The sequence below is a fragment of the Photinus pyralis genome, unplaced genomic scaffold (genome assembly GCF_008802855.1).
Source record: "Photinus pyralis isolate 1611_PpyrPB1 unplaced genomic scaffold, Ppyr1.3 Ppyr1.4_LG8, whole genome shotgun sequence".
NCBI lineage: Eukaryota > Metazoa > Arthropoda > Insecta > Coleoptera > Lampyridae > Photinus > Photinus pyralis.
In genome coordinates, this window is record NW_022170819.1 from 25,646,171 (window position 1) to 25,662,105 (window position 15,935).

The 15,935-nt window shown below is 37.5% G+C and overlaps 3 protein-coding genes across 3 annotated transcripts in view; all 3 read left to right on the forward strand.

Moving 5' to 3' along the window:
• Positions 1 to 15,935, forward strand: part of LOC116179364 (myosin-G heavy chain-like) — a 155,211-nt gene that overhangs the window by 83,775 nt on the left and 55,501 nt on the right. The window lies entirely within an intron of this gene.
• On the forward strand, positions 285 to 878 carry LOC116179368. Its single transcript, XM_031499154.1, has 2 exons — positions 285 to 396; positions 448 to 878. Exons 1-2 carry the CDS (start codon positions 349 to 351, stop codon positions 826 to 828), a joined length of 429 nt encoding a protein of 142 aa, XP_031355014.1. The 5' UTR covers positions 285 to 348; the 3' UTR covers positions 829 to 878.
• LOC116179367 lies at positions 1,447 to 2,075 on the forward strand. Its single transcript, XM_031499152.1, has 2 exons — positions 1,447 to 1,591; positions 1,643 to 2,075. Exons 1-2 carry the CDS (start codon positions 1,544 to 1,546, stop codon positions 2,021 to 2,023), a joined length of 429 nt encoding a protein of 142 aa, XP_031355012.1. The 5' UTR covers positions 1,447 to 1,543; the 3' UTR covers positions 2,024 to 2,075.

Sequence of the window (15,935 nt, forward strand, 5' to 3'; positions counted from 1 at the left end):
CCCAAACAGGAGATGGCTTCACCACTGCGTTGGGTCCCCAATGAATTTTTCAATGAGCCCTAGGTATATTATTCCCTATTCCCTAGGAACAACATCATGTACAACTGTAATAAACATCGTTTCAACATACTGGGCCTACAAAACAATTTTGTAATTCATTTGATGAAATTTATTATGTTTTAAAACCCCGTTCTTATATGTAATTTGTTCTTGTTCTATTATTTTCATTAAACGTTTATTTATTAAAAAAAAAAAGATATCTACGTTATCAACCAAAGGTCAGCAGTTAAACATTTATATTACAGACAGGATACCGTTGAAAGAATTAGTATACGGTTACACATTAAGATGAACAGAAGTTTAATTTGTTACACACTTTCCCTTTGCCTTATTAAGGTAAGCTGGCCCATCAATTAGTCACATTATCTTTTGATTTGTTTATTTCAGGCCCTGTGCGTGGAAATATCCGACAGTCTGATCGATGAGACGACTGCAACATGCATGAAAGAGCTCGGTATTGACAAACAGGCTGTATCAAAGATGGTCGACGAAAACATGTTAATCATAAACAAGGACAAGAACACCGCCAAGCTGTTGGAGTGCCAAATAAGCAAACGAAATTTTTACGATGCGAACGGTAATTTCCTCAAGGAGAACACCATCAAAGCGCTTGTAGAGGGAATGGTTGTGTTTGTCAAGGACGAAGCAGAAAGACAAGCTCGGGCTATAAGGATCTTCGACGAGTGCACCAACTCCACGAGTGAAAGTAAAGTGGACAGAATAATTGAGTTTCATAATTGCGCCATGCCAATAATGCTACAACATTAAAGAGTGATACTGTTACTATCTCGCTAATAAAGCCGCTATTTCTGTTTTCATTACTGTTTCGCATTTTTCAAGTCGATCGATCGTCATCTCTCTATATCGCTGTGTTTCATAAAAACGAGAACGATCTTTTTTTAAAATATGGCTAATAATAAGCTTTCGGATGCACGTAATTTCTCCCTAAAGCCTTACTTTTATGGGGTACTAGAGCAGTCGATGAAGTGGCATACTTTAATTTCCAATTAAAGTTGGTGTCTGTTGTACGTACGCGCTCGTTTTTAATATCTTAACAAGAAGTAAAAGTAATTGTGCCTTCCACGCACACATAGATACTTAGACGCCCAACGAGGTATTTGCAATAACTACCTGCCGAAATAACTAAGTAATGGCAAAAAGGTTTTATTTACTCGGGCAGTATCGCCCTTTTGAAGCGGTAATCAATTATTTAGCACACTTACGATGAACTGCACTCGCAAAAAACACTTACACAGTAAAATGTTTCATTTTGAAACCACTCTTTAGAATTCTTCAGAATCCTAAATCTGTTATAAAGATACTTTGTAGAGATTTGAGGTGTTGAAAGAAACCGATAAGAATTTGACAGTAATAACCACCGGTTCACAACAAGTCTCGGAGATAAGTTATCAACCAAAGGTCATCAGTTAAGCATTTATTACAGACTTGCTACCGTTGAAGCAATCAGTTTACGATAGACAAGATGAACAAAAGTTTAATTTGTTACACCCTCTCCCTTTGCCTTGTTAAGGTAAGCTGCCACATTGGTTCGTGGCATTACCTTTTGATTTGATTATTTTAGGCACTATGCGTGGAAATACCAGACGCTATGATCGATGAGACGACTGCAACATGCATGAAAGAGGTAGGTGTCGATAAGCAAGCGCTATTGAAGACGATCGACGAAAACATGTTAATCGTAAACAAGGACGAGGACACGGTCAAGATGTTGGAGTGTCAAATAGGCAAACGACATTTTTACGACGCGAGTGGTAACTTCGACAAGGATAACACTATCAAATCACTGGCGGAGGGATTGGTTGCGTTTGACAAGGACGAAGGAGAAAGACAGGCTCTGGCTATAAGGATCTTCGACGAGTGCACCAACTCCACAATCGAAAATCAAGTGGATAGATTAATCGAGTTTCATAATTGCGCTATGCCAATAATACTACAACATTAATGCGTAATACTGTTAATGAAGAAAATAAAACCGACGTTTATGTTTTCACTTATTTCACATTTTTAAGTCAATCGATTTTCACCTCTCTGTATCGCACATAGGGTATGTTTCATTAAAAGGAGAACTTTTTTTTCTAAAAATATGGCTAATAATAAGCTCTCGAAGGTGGGTAACGTATGATAATTTCTCTCTGGATCGTAAAACTTAGGGTGCTTGGACTTTACGGGGTACTAGAGCAGCTCATGACATGGCATATTCGAATTTCTAATTAAAATTGTTGTTGTTGTACGTACGCGATCGTTTCCAATATCCTAACAAGGAGTAAAAGTAATTGTGCCTTCCATGCGTACATAAATATTTAGACGCCCTACGAGGAATGTGCAATGACTGCCAACCGAAATAAGTTTAAATAAATGGCAAAAATACTTTACTTACCCAAATGATGAATACCACAACCCACAGTATTATACAGAGACAATCTGCTAAAGATCTGCACGAAAGGTTATCTACAGGAAATGCAGGAACAACAGCAGACGGAGCAGAATAATGAAGAAATGATAAGAAACAAGCGCTCCGGATCTAGCAACAGGAAGTTTGTCTGAGGCAGTTTAGAGAGATACTGCCTCAGATGGAAGAGGAAATAACGCAACAGAATTCAAGCCGATACGAAACACTGCGCATCAAGGCCGAGAAGAAGTGGTTTCATGGATATGAAAATTGAGCTCCCTTCCACGAGATATTCGAGATCAATTTGGGGACATGAGGACCTTTGCATAAATTCCCAAGAAGCTAAAAATTTACACGAACGTTAGGGATGCCATTATAATGAAATTGTGAAAAGTCCCCATCGATTTTATTCAAGGTCCAAAGTTCGCAAAAATGGGTTTTTTTGGTTTTTTTAGAGGAGCGGTTAGTTTTATGATAAAAGTAGGTCAAACAAAAATTGTAGATCATGCAATTTACAAATATTATTTTTACACTTTTTCGCCTAAGATTCAGTATGAAATATACTGTATGAAACAGGATGAAAAAAATGAGTGCAAATTTGAATCAACTCTATTTTGTTTTCAATTAAATAAATTGTGTAGTAAAATGACTTAAATTGTATACAATACTGTCATGCCTAGTTTTAAACAAAACAATAGAGTACAGAATTTAAAAGAAGTAAGTGCAGTAAGTATAACAGTATCAAATACCGCACAACAATACATAATGTTTGCGTATGTATTTGTTAATTAAGAGAAGACGCTTGACTTTCATTTATTAATTAATATCATTGATCCTTACATCGACGACGAAACACCTGATGTATCACTGTTTAAACAATTATGTCGACTCAGGAAGAAGAAGACGAAGAAAAACGAGAAGAAGTTTATGGAGAAGGAGAAGAGGAAAAAGAAGAATAAATTGAATGAGAAGACCTATTATTCTACTAGGATTAAATAAAATAGACCTTGGAGTAGGCCTACTGGGGAAACCACGTCAAAGTAGAGAATACAACTTTAGTAAATTTTGGAATCGCTTTTTCTCAAGTGTAAGGACATTTTTTGTATATAATTGCATGATCTACAATTTTTGTCTGAACTATTTTTATCGTAAAACTAACCGCTTCGCTAAAAAATCCAGAAAACCCACTTTTTCGAACTTTGACCTTGAATAAAATTTTTTGCACACATGTGATCGATGGGGATTTTTCGCAATTTCATTATAATTGTATCCCTAACGTTCATGTGAATTTTTAGCTTCTTGGGAATTTATGCAAGGGTGATTTTTCATGCTAACTTGACCGGATTAATGTTGGTGTGACCCTTACCTTCGGGCACAGACAAAAAATAAAAGCAAATCCGTACGGACTCCTACCTAGCTAGCTCACAATTACCATTATTCTCAATTGTATTAACTCTCAAAACTAAACTCAGAGTATGGCACAAAGAGAAATCCTGCTGTTGACTTTATTCAGGATGAAATTCGTCCAACGGAACGCGATTACTGACGAAACTTTACTCTCACAATCACTCGGACTGCCCCATCGTTAACTTCCACTTATTTAAGCAATTGACACCTGCACTCTATTTTTCCGCTTATCAATGCAGGTGCCGTCTTATCAAAACCGTCCAATTAATTTGCCCGATAACAGCTTTTATACGCACACGTGTCCTGATAAGACTTTCTTATGCCGATTTAAATTAAATCTTTCTGTACTTATGCGTTCCTTGAATTGCATACACTCATTAAATACAATAACAATCCTTAAGTTAGTTATCCAAATTCACAATTTACAATTTAAAAAAACTAAACATTACAATGATCATTAAATAAAATCCCAAAATTCTGTGCTCAAGTCCGCAACAAAATAAATCACAACATTGTACAGAATGTCTCGTCTGAAACCTTCAGTGCCAAACCTAACCTGCGTTCACAGCACGTAAATTTTCAACTACAGAGTGGCTCGGTCTCATCGTCGGTATTATTTTAACCTTGAAGAACGAGATCCCCCTCCCCTGCAACTAGACAACAAATATACTTCCGACAAATGTGATTATTTAAACAAATCTAATGCTACTTTGCCATCCGTATTTAAATTTCTCGAGTGAGTATATAAAATTGAAGCTTAAAACTGAATTATTGAGCTAATCAAACACACTCAATTTTTAATTTATCATCCCCACACATTATTTGCGCTCGTTAATTAAAAGTACATTAGAAATTTGTATATAAAAGACCGCTGTCTGTACACTCAAAACAATTGGCCGTATTTAACTTTTAATTAGTACTCTGAAGGTGCTCGAAGCACTCGAAAATAAAAACTTCGGAGGGAAGTTTCTGTGATCGTTAAGGAAGTTTTAACAACTTTCTTCTACGAGAATATCGCCGGGGAAATGATAATTAATTTGCTCACATTATTATACTCCAAATTAGTGTAAATCTATATTTCCACCTCGTGTCTAATTAAACTTTGAGAGTGACGTAAAAAATTGTCACCGATCACACTCACATTAACAAAAGAAATTTTAATTATCACGACTGATTTTGTATGCTAATCAATTCTTCTTCGGCCTTTGTGCATCAGCTTTGATGAGGGGCGCTCATTATTTAATTAACAGTTAGGGCGAGAGCCTATTTGGTGTTAAGCTGTTGATATTCGTGGGGTACTAGATTCTTTAAAACCGAATAAAATAAAATTGTATTCTAAAGGATTAGGCAATTAATGTATGAGTCGATGCAATCGTTGGGTAGATCACTGGCTTAGGGATGCTGCCTGCATTTGATCAGGCTTTTGAGTCCTATTAAGGAAACGTGCGCTGCATTGGATGGAGATGCACAACTATTTATCTTCGTCGTCTATTTTTTTAAATGGATCGATGTCTCGAAAAATTCTTACGAAATACAAGGGTGCAAAGAAATACGGAAATTTGTAAGCAGACTCGTAATGAAATCTTTATATTAGACATTTAGTGAAGAAAAACTGTTGCGTAAGAGGTTTCTAAAACGATTCTCAGTGTAGTTGCTAAAGAATTTTCCGAACAGATTTGCTAAATATGTCCAATGAAATTCTAAAGCGGACTGTCAGGACCAGGACTTTTAGAAGAAAATAAAACTAATGTATTTTAATTACGTTTTTAAAGGAAAACTAAACAAACATTTCTAACCAGCTTTCTTAAGTCTCGGAAAATGTTAAGAAGTTATAGATTTGTCAGGTAATTTTAAAGAAAGTTTCTAATGATTACTGATTTCTGAGATGTCTAAAGGGTCATATGAAAATTACTTGCTTTAGATTTAGAATATTTCCAAGGAAGTTTCCAATGAGATGCTTAAACAATTGTCAAGGTGGCTTGTATAAAGAGGTTCTTGACGGTAATTCCTACAGATATTCGTATATTAAACTATATCGTATAACAAAAGTTAACAAAACTTGTAAACAAAGCTATCAGGAAACCCTTATAAATAAAACAAGCACAAATTGTGCACAACTCCTGTGCAGATAAAGCGCATTTTTTTAACCGAAATAGCTTTTGTTTTGACATCACCAATGGATATATTTCTTGCAGACGTCTCAATCGCCCTTTGTGAGTACCCTCTTCCGAGTTCGAGGAGGAGGGCTATGGTTGGTAAAAATTAATTCCTTTCATTAGAGTACCATGAAGGATAAAACTAGTTCCACTAGTTCCACATGGCATTTTTTTTAATTCTTAAAAAATGCGCTAAAAATGCCTACATAGCAGAAATGTAGCTATCTCATTGTCAGAGAAACCCAACTCGCAGCGCCAGATATGAAACCTTATATTACCAATTTTTATCACGTAAAACGATACAATTTGCCGGAAATGAAGCGACAGGTATAATTTCAAACAAAGACGTCTCGCATAAACTTGCCAAAGGTAAAAAATTAAGTTCGACGGGTTTCAATCGACAGAATAACTTGAACGTGACCTAATAAATATTTGCCAAGAAGTTTTACAAGCGCCGACACGCTGCTCTGTTAACGGGTTCTCCGGTGAGTCCGAACGAGACAACATCCCAAATTGAGGCAAGCCAAGGGGTAACGATTTTAATTTCCAATGCGATAGCGATGGGAACAAATGCAAGCCCATTCGCCACGATATCTGGAGAGTGAAGTTTCCAAAAAATACCTTCCCTACCCAGCCTGTGTCACAGGCACCCAGACATCCACAGAAGCAAATAAGATTTGATGCTTATCCAGAACACACGGTCCGAACTGGATGAGGAACGTTGCAACAAGACGGGGTTGCCGCAGCTCTCGGACGACATCCACGATATCATAATAAGCAGCGAATTATCTGATATTTTAGGGTTGGATGGGTTCAGGACAAACAAAGGTTGCCTGGAAAGCCCCGTCTCTATCACGCGCTGACAAAATTCTGGGAAATTGAACAATTCCAAATCCAATACGCAACCATATCGCAGGAAGATGACCAATGCGAGGAAAGGCATCAAGAAACAACAACAAGGAATATAGGCAACACCTATACTGTAAGCCTACCGTTGAAAAGAGAAACTGAGGAATTGGAACAGGCAACCTCTCGCCTGCTATAGACGGAATCCAGATTCAAGGTTTTCGTGCGAAAGTATGAAGAGCGAAGACATATGGTACCTCGACATATAGGGGGGGGGGGGGGGGGCATATGACTATGTATGCGATCAAAAATGAGTTGCTGTCTAGTCGAGAGGCTTTTGTTTTGAATTGTAACTGTCGCTCCATTGCCGGCAAATGGTATCGGTTTACGTGATAAAATGGGGTAATATAAGGTTTCATATCTGATGCTGCGAGTAGAGTTTCTCTGACAAGGATATAAGAAAATTTCTGCTATGTCGGCATTTTTGGAGACCACTATCGTTTTGGAGAACCAATGCAAATTAACGAAGTATCGTCGCCATTACTTCTCGTCATGAAAAAGGTCAATAAGTCAGTTTAGTTTACTTTGAGTTCATAACCCGTATCCATAATCCATGCCGTCGGGTTATGAATGCACCCCCCCCCCCACACACACAATCACTTGTCAACTGCCCCACTGTATTGAACCATCCACGTAAGGTATAAACCATCCAGGTAAAGGAAAAATAAACGCGAAAAGGTTCGTTATCCAAATTGTATGATTGTTGTAAATTTTAATGGACAGCTTTATCATCCATATAAGAAAACAAATTTTGAACTATTACTGAAAAAAGTTAAAGCCAGAACAAGAGATTATAAAGTTGTCGAAAACTTATATAAATTTGTTCGTATATGTTTTTTTTTGTATTCTCATGGGAAAAAATTTGTGAGTTTGCAACCAGTCTTCTTAGGCTTTTTATTTGGTGAGATCAAAGTGAATTCCAATTAAATGTCATATTAAGAGATCGAACTGAGAAGGTTTATAGGGTCAAATAAGCTGCTTTTGCAGTACAAATTATCGAAGTACTCAAATTTAAGACAGAGATGGTCAATAATTAATTACTCATGTCCGTTTTGGGTAAGAATTTAAGGTCATTTCATAAAAAAACACTGTAGCTGAGGAGATGCATACTTAAGTATGCCAATATTTTCCGTATCTGGTTTTATTTCAACAGTCGATCATTTCTGTCGTTGTTATTGAACTGGAGGTCCCTTAAGCAAACCTACACGAACACAAAACTACAAATCAAGGTAAATTATCAATCAATAAATAGTAGCAAGGTAGCGGAGGAGCAGGAAATAATTTAAAGGAATCCATGTCTGGATTAATACACTCCATTCATATTCGATCAGTCTCTCGACTATACCAGCTCTGGATATTTCCCGAAGCACTTAAAATACGTTGGAAATTATTCACATTCTTCGGAAATCACTTCAATGCCTAAGGCGCTTGTAAAAATTTTCGAGAGCATTCTGAGCCAGAGTTGGACTGGTTCAACTGGGTCACCTGGGTCACTAAATTAAACTGGGTCACTGGGTCGCTAGGTCACGTCATACTCTTTTCAGTTAGACCCAGTGACCCAGTTTGACCCAGTGACCCAACTTGACCCAGTTTGACCCAGTGACCCAGTGACCCAGTTTGACCCAGCGACCCAATTTCACCCGGGGACCCATTTCGACCCAATCACCTAGTTTGATCGAATAACGCAGTTAAGTCAGTGCCCTCGGTTCAAGTGTACAGATTATGAAATAAATGAAATGCTGGTTTGTTGAATACTAGATTGCTTGACAACTGCCATTTCTGTGATGTTTGCTTTAATACTGCCGTAAAAAACTTTCCATGTCCCGAATTGTATTAGAATAATGTTATTTCTTTGCTTCAGGGCTTACCAGTTTGCTTACAGGTGTTCATTCACATTTAATTTTTTTCTACTAGTTAGCTTAATCCAAATAAATCTTTTCTCTAAATACTTTCATTGACTACTTGACTACAAACTATAAACAAATGCATTTGATTTTTTTAGGTATTAGTTCTCTTGAATGAAATTGGGCTACGTGCTTGTTGCCGAATATTATTGAGGAAGTTTTTTTTTTAATTAAAAGTTACTTGAAATTGTTTTGGATGATACCTAACAATAATTTAATTACTGGGCCACCGGGTCAAGACGGGTCACTGAGTAAAGCTGGGTCAAGATGGGTCAAGCTGGGTCACCGGGTCAAGCTGGGTCACCGGGTCAAGCTGGGTCACCGGGTCAAGCTGGGTCACCGGGTCAACTGGGTCACCGGGTCACTGGGTCACCGGGTCACTGGGTCAGTAAACTAACTGGGTCACTGGGTCACTCTATGCTTGACCCAGTCCAACTCTGTTCTGAGCTTTATGTCAGTGGTGTTTATCTCGAAGTTCTATACACTACTTACTCTATTTTCTATTTACACTATTGTTCTAATTTTCGGGTGGCAATCCTTCTGTTTAATTCCATATTAAATACCAAATCAAAACGGGGAACAAATTAAAAACCGCGAACATTCATTGACCAAATTCAAAATTCCCAAAAATCAAATAAGTCCCCGAATATATTCTCGCCAGCATAAGCGAAACCGCAAATCTTTATAATTGACCTTGATTGGCCCCGCGAATTAAACCGCTAATAAAATCCAAGATGCTGGAAAAGTGAACCCATTCTACTGATGCACTTCATTGAAGTCGGAGCTGGATCGAGCTGTTTCATTTTTCAGGTAAACTTATTTGGAAGAATAGTTCCAATATAGATATACAGTGTGTCCCGGGTGCAACGCAGCATAGGGAGACGGCAACGTAGTTTTTTGCGAAAGGTCCACGAGGACTTTGAAATTAGTGTTCATTGTACTACTTCAGTCTCTTTCTAGCATCAGGAAATAGCAATAACGTACGTTGAACGCTAACTTCGAATACGATCGCACAAATTTGGGTTTGTTTCTGAATTTGTAGCTGGATTTTGCACAAGCAGTGAAACGTGATTAACGCCAAAACCAGTTAAAGTAGAAACGCTCCATTAATTAAATAAGGGAAATACGAAATTGATACTCTTCAGAACCACCAAATGTTTTAGCTAATCTGCACTTAAAATCGCTTGTGACTTTTAAGCACGACCTCTTTCAGTCCCTTAATCCGCAAGGAAGCAGTCATTAGGGTAGACCGCTTGAAGCTCGAGTCAAATGGTTTTACGAATACTATGCGAAAGGCATTGAGCACTACTTGTACTCAAGTCTAGCGCACTCCTTTAACGTAATTGATGGCATTTTCTTAATGAAAACAAATTCGGCACTTTTCATTTAACCACGGTTTCCATATCAAACTCGAAAACGCCCTCCAGCAAATAATTACCCCCATCATTTATCTTCTAACCTTTCGTGGTGTTGTTTGAAAAACAAGGTGACGCTCTTCCACACACTTTTTCATAGACGATCCATTATACTTACGTGTGTAGGTGGGTTGATTTTCGCCTCCAGTTACGATAATCCCCTTAAACATCCGCGCGTAATTTTCGATCAATCACCCTAAGCCGATTTCGGATAAGAAAACTTATTAGAAGGCGGAATTGAGACGGATCAATAATACGGCATTGATATAAGGAACATTAGGCCCTTTGTAAATAAAGAGTCTAGGTTGTTGTCGGCGATCGAGAGAGCATTACCTACCCCATAAATTCGTTTTATTGCGTTTCTTATGCTGATGGCCCGACTATAAGTCGCGCGCGGACTGATAAACTCAATTAATACTCGAGTTACCGGCTTTTCCTTTGAGAACAGTCTTATTTTCGATCGATTTTTTACCGATAGCAATTTAATCTCCGCCTCCGGTATCTTTCTTTTTATTTCTTGACTGAATAATCCCCAGCAGCAATCATAATGATTGAGTAGGTAGGTCGTGGCACGAGACAAAGACAATTCCAACGGGACTATTATTATTGGAAAATCATTAAAGGAAGAGCATTAACATCCCATTACATAGCTAACTATGTAATGTCCTCTAAATTAGTTTTAAGTATGTGTAAAGCTCCATGAAAGCTTCGAATTTAATTGGCCCCTTCGCATTTATTGATTTCATTGGTGCATATTCGAGCGAAAATATCAAGAGCCCAAAAAAAGGGACTTATAAAGAAAGAGAGAGCGTCTTTGAAGGCTTTGAATAGCAAAAGCATCAATATCCCTAATAACTAGTCGACGATATCAATCAATCTTCCATTGAAATGGGAACTAAAAGGAGTTCGCAAGAAAGCAAATTGGAATTTTTTGTTTGATACATCTTCTCTTAATTTACGTTTTCTTGTTTATTTTATTTTACAAGCGGTGATAGCGCTTATTTTAAACGGGAAAAGGTCGAAGTTTTTTAATTAATTATTTATGCGTTATCGCCACGAGATTTTTAATCGAGTCCTGTAGGTATGCGTGGGTATGTCTCGAAATATTCGCAATGAAGCTTTGCCCCGGCAACTGATACGTCTCGTCCAGGCAATTCGTTTTTAACCTTTCCCCACATTTCGTTAATCGACGTAAGATAGAATCGAATCCGTCGCAATAAAAGTTAATGACGTTCCAAAACAGCAAATAAGTCGTGGTTGGGGTGGGGGGCTTTTAAAACACCAACGTCGTTTGGTACGGATAGAAAGATAAACGTGCAGGCGAACGGTCTGACAGCTATTGTAAAACACATTTCCCATAAAATGGCTCTCGCATGCACATGCAATTTAAGGGAAGACCGGGAGGATGCGCGATTTGAGATCTTAGATTATGTGATTTCATACTAACAAACCAAACCAATAACAGGCTTCCTGGTTCTTATACATGCATGGGCTCGCAAAAGTAATTTCCTTCAGATCCGAAGTAAACTCCAAGTTTTATTTTTCAGTTGGCACTTTGGATCTCAAATTACACTCTTCTTGTTCTTTTTCGGTATTAGATGTTTCTTTTTTTAAGCTTTGTGTTGTAAATTTGAAACTTTAGAGCGTTTCAAATATGGGGTTGTAACGGGAGCTCGCTATGCATTCAAAATTGTTAGATTTTTTGTTTGGTTTAAAGTCCGAACGAATAAAATTTCATATGCACCGCTCCATACGAATAGTAATCGCGACTAGGTTGATCGACGGCAGCAAAGGCGCATTTGGACAGCGTGGGTTGTGTGATAATCGAGAAAGAAATTCGTTTCACAAAATTGTGTATTAAGTAAAGGAGACTCACTTGGATTTCTCAAGGTCATGACCCTTGGAATTCTCAAGGTCATGTCCCTGGGATTTGGTGTGCTATCATTTAACCACTGGCACTTAGTGGTCTAGTTTAGTATCGTTTGCAGTACGTAAAATAAATGGAACATCAATTACAGCCTTTGCTGGTATCTGTGGTCCTTCAGGATGTGGGAAATCTTGCAATTTTGCAATTAATTTTCTTAAAAATACCAAAAGAAAATATTTGTTCTTTGATCAATACCAGTTGTTAGAAGAGGCATATCAAGACGCAACGGTCAACCTCTCGGTTACCTTTTGTTCCATTTGAAAACGTCGGACACATTGCGCTACAGAACATCCATATTTGGATGGTATGTCAATCCTCCATTTACGTACCCAAGAAGGGTTTTAATTTTAAATCGCTGACACTGTGAGAACATTCACGATTGAGACCGATGGTCGCAAAAACCTCAACAACGGTAAATTAACGAAAATCGATTTGCTTTAGGCACTATCAAAGTTAGCTGATAAAGGACGAATTGCCGTCCTAAATGTCTAGATGATAAACAGGTTAATTGCATTTGCGAGTGTATAAAATTAAAACCTGCTACATCTGTTATCGATGCGCTTGCTGATATTTTTGAAAAATGTCCGAATACCCCCCGAGTATCCAGACCGATAAAGGTAAGAGTTTACTGCAAGAAATGTACAGCAGTTTTTTAAGAAGAAACAAATACACTTCTATACGACCCACAATCGTTTGTTAAAGCCTCTGTGATAGCGAGACTTAATAGTACTCTGAAAACACGGATGTGGCGATACTTTACGTCTATTCGAATTCACATCGACACGCCGATGTATTGCAGGATTTTCTATTAGCTTATAACCACTCGGATCATTCGGGTATAAAAATGGCTCCGATAAAGTGAATTAAGACTTACATTACTTGTTCGGGAATTGTAATATCCAAATAAAAGGTATCCTTGCACAGTTCACAATAACTATTTTCAATGAACCAATTTTATACTAACGACCAGGTAATCGCAGAATCTTTTCTTCGGGTTCAAATTTCAACGAAACGTAACTTTGCTGTGGTTGTGGCTAAAAGCTCATTTTAAATCTTCAACGAGACGTAGTACTGCGTAGACCGTGGCTAAAAGCTGATTTAAAATTTCAATGAAACGTAGTTCTGCGGTGACTGCGGCTAAAAGCGACGCTTTTTTGTTAACGTCCTATTCACGGCGAAACCCTTCTTCCGAAAATCAAAATTATAACAACCAATCATACACAGTTGACAACAAAGACCTCAACGTACGCTAATAGACCATGTCGTTACATAGACCAACGATAAATTAATAAAATTTAACTACAAATGTTAATTACACAAAAATGAGACCGCCCTTATCCAAAGATATTTTAAAGATAAAACACTTTGGGACATTAGAGTTAGCAATCCTTTAAAAAACGCTGAGGACTTACAAGCATGCTGGGTGCTTTCGAGCACTGAAACTAAAGGTTATACCAAAAAGAACTAATTTAATGTCTATCCGTCTGCTCGTCCGTCTATCTATCCTGATGTACGGTCATACAGAACTTCCAAATACCAATTACGTTTAAATTTTTACTGCCCAACACGCAGATCAAAGCTTGAGACAACAAAACCATAGAAATATTTGAATGAAACTTATATTAAAGGGAGGCGAATGGAAAATGGAGTCATGCGGAAAATGGCATACCAAACGTGTACAAATTAGTGTGTTAGGAGTTTCCGTTCTTATATCTTCTAGGGAAGCAACCTAATCCACGTGGAAAACGCGTGTGAAATGATCTTGTGTCGAAACCACTCAAGGAATGGTAAAAGATAGCGATCGGTAAACGATGCGTTAATTAGAAAAGGCAAACTCTACAGGTTAATTGATGGATGGTAGGTGCGCCCCACCCTTTATTATTAAAGAAATTGTTAGCTGCTTGTTTTCCATCTGATAACAATGCTATCGTTTGTATGTATCTGAACAGTACAATAAATTAAGCGCCCCTTAGCATTGCGTTGAAATAATCGTAACTGTTCCGTATCATGCGAGCTTTTAATATACTTAGTTGGCACGTCATAATTTCGTGATAAATGACGCTTTACGGCTTAGATTTCTGGATTTATGAGTGCATTGGTCGAAAGGTTGCTTTGCTTTCTCCGCGTGAGCTTACAGTGTTACTTATTGGGAGTAAGTAACCAAGATCAATGTTTTACATATCTGAGAAAGACCAGATCGTGGCTTTGTTGTTAAATCCGACAGTTTCTGAGGGTGTTGGCTCTTGTCGCACAAGGATCTTTTCTTTCCCTTCTAAAATCCGATACAATTGAATACCGAACGATCCTCGAAGTCTTTACGCATCCATCATTTTTACAACACACATTAAGGGGTTGATTTTGTTCCACCAGATCGCTTGTAAAACAAATCTTTGATTCCGCTTTAGTCTTCCTTTCATTCGAGCTGCCTACATACAATATTTCGTAATATCGAAGTATCGAAATACTGAAGGGACAAGTTTTACACGTGTGTCACTTGAAAAACGTCCCAAGAACTACTACATTCCCGAATCCTGAGGAAATCTAAATTTCTCTTATACCACCCTAAAGAGTTCTGCAAATATGAATTACTTTTCGTTACACCTTGTCGTTTGGACGTTCGAAACGTAAATATGTTGCTCCCTAGCTAAAATGTACCATTTACAAGACCTATGTTTTTCACACGAATTTACTTTTATATCAACTTTGAGCAAGCTGCGAAATTCAAAATTCATTAATCGTGCACGTTCCTCTGTAGGTATGTAAATAAATCTATTTGTGTTGAAACGCTATTCGTGATTGTTCGCATTTAAAATGAGCTCTCTGTAATTAAGATACGCTCACATATAATCCACAATAATACAAAAAGGAGGTTTATGGATTCTAATCATAGAAAAAATACTCTCAGAGCATTTTCAGGATTTGCAAACCAAAAGCTTCCTAATGATTATTGACTAATGAGGCCTATTTCAATTTACACTTCTCTTACATGTTTTCTATTAGTAACTCTTACTAGAAAATTTAACCAAAATGATCACATTCTTTTGAACTACTCCCACTTCAATATCAAAGACAACAATATACGCCAAGTTTCTATACAAAATACACCTTATGGCTAATGAAATCGAACCCATTTACATGGATATTTTCTCTCCTAAGCTTTAGTTTATCCAACTTTACATGAACTAATTTTTAGCAAATCCAATTTCAATGCGTTCATAAATGACGAAATCTATCTAAAAGAACTTCAATTCGCCAATAGATTGGTATCATTAAGAAAAGGAATCCCAATGTTTCCTGAGAGTTACTAATATCAATAAAATATAGTTTACGACATTTTTTCTTAAAGATAAGCAACCCTTAATTTTATATAAATTAAAATCACTGTAGGTACCCCATGTCAAAATGAGATTTCTTGCTGGTAAGGCTTAACAAGTCTTGCTTGGCAACTTTGAGGGTTATTTGAGTAAATGAGTAATCATGTTCATACAAAACAGATCGCTTCAAAAACTGGCTCGAGATTAATCCTCACCTATCTATTTGAATTAACTCAAATAAATGAACGCCCCTTCAAAATGGCGCTTAGTAATGAAGTCAATCGTCTTTTTTTGAACAAATCGGATTCTCTGCCCCCTCCCCTCGCTGTGCGTTTTCTGAGAGAAGCTTAGTGAATTGTTGTATAAACAACGTCTCGTGACGGGACATCCTGTATGTGACAATATTTATTAAGTGCAAGTCTTAGGGATTATCTAC

Excerpts from the sequence above, each read along its gene's own strand:
- LOC116179367 (XM_031499152.1), top strand. The coding sequence starts at position 1,544 with ATGAACAAAAGTTTAATTTGTTACACCCTCTCCCTTTGCCTTGTTAAG. Across the intron at positions 1,592-1,642 it reads TCTCCCTTTGCCTTGTTAAG|GCACTATGCGTGGAAATACC; the intron begins GTAAGCTGCCAC and ends TGATTATTTTAG.
- LOC116179368 (XM_031499154.1), top strand. The coding sequence starts at position 349 with ATGAACAGAAGTTTAATTTGTTACACACTTTCCCTTTGCCTTATTAAG. Across the intron at positions 397-447 it reads TTTCCCTTTGCCTTATTAAG|GCCCTGTGCGTGGAAATATC; the intron begins GTAAGCTGGCCC and ends TGTTTATTTCAG.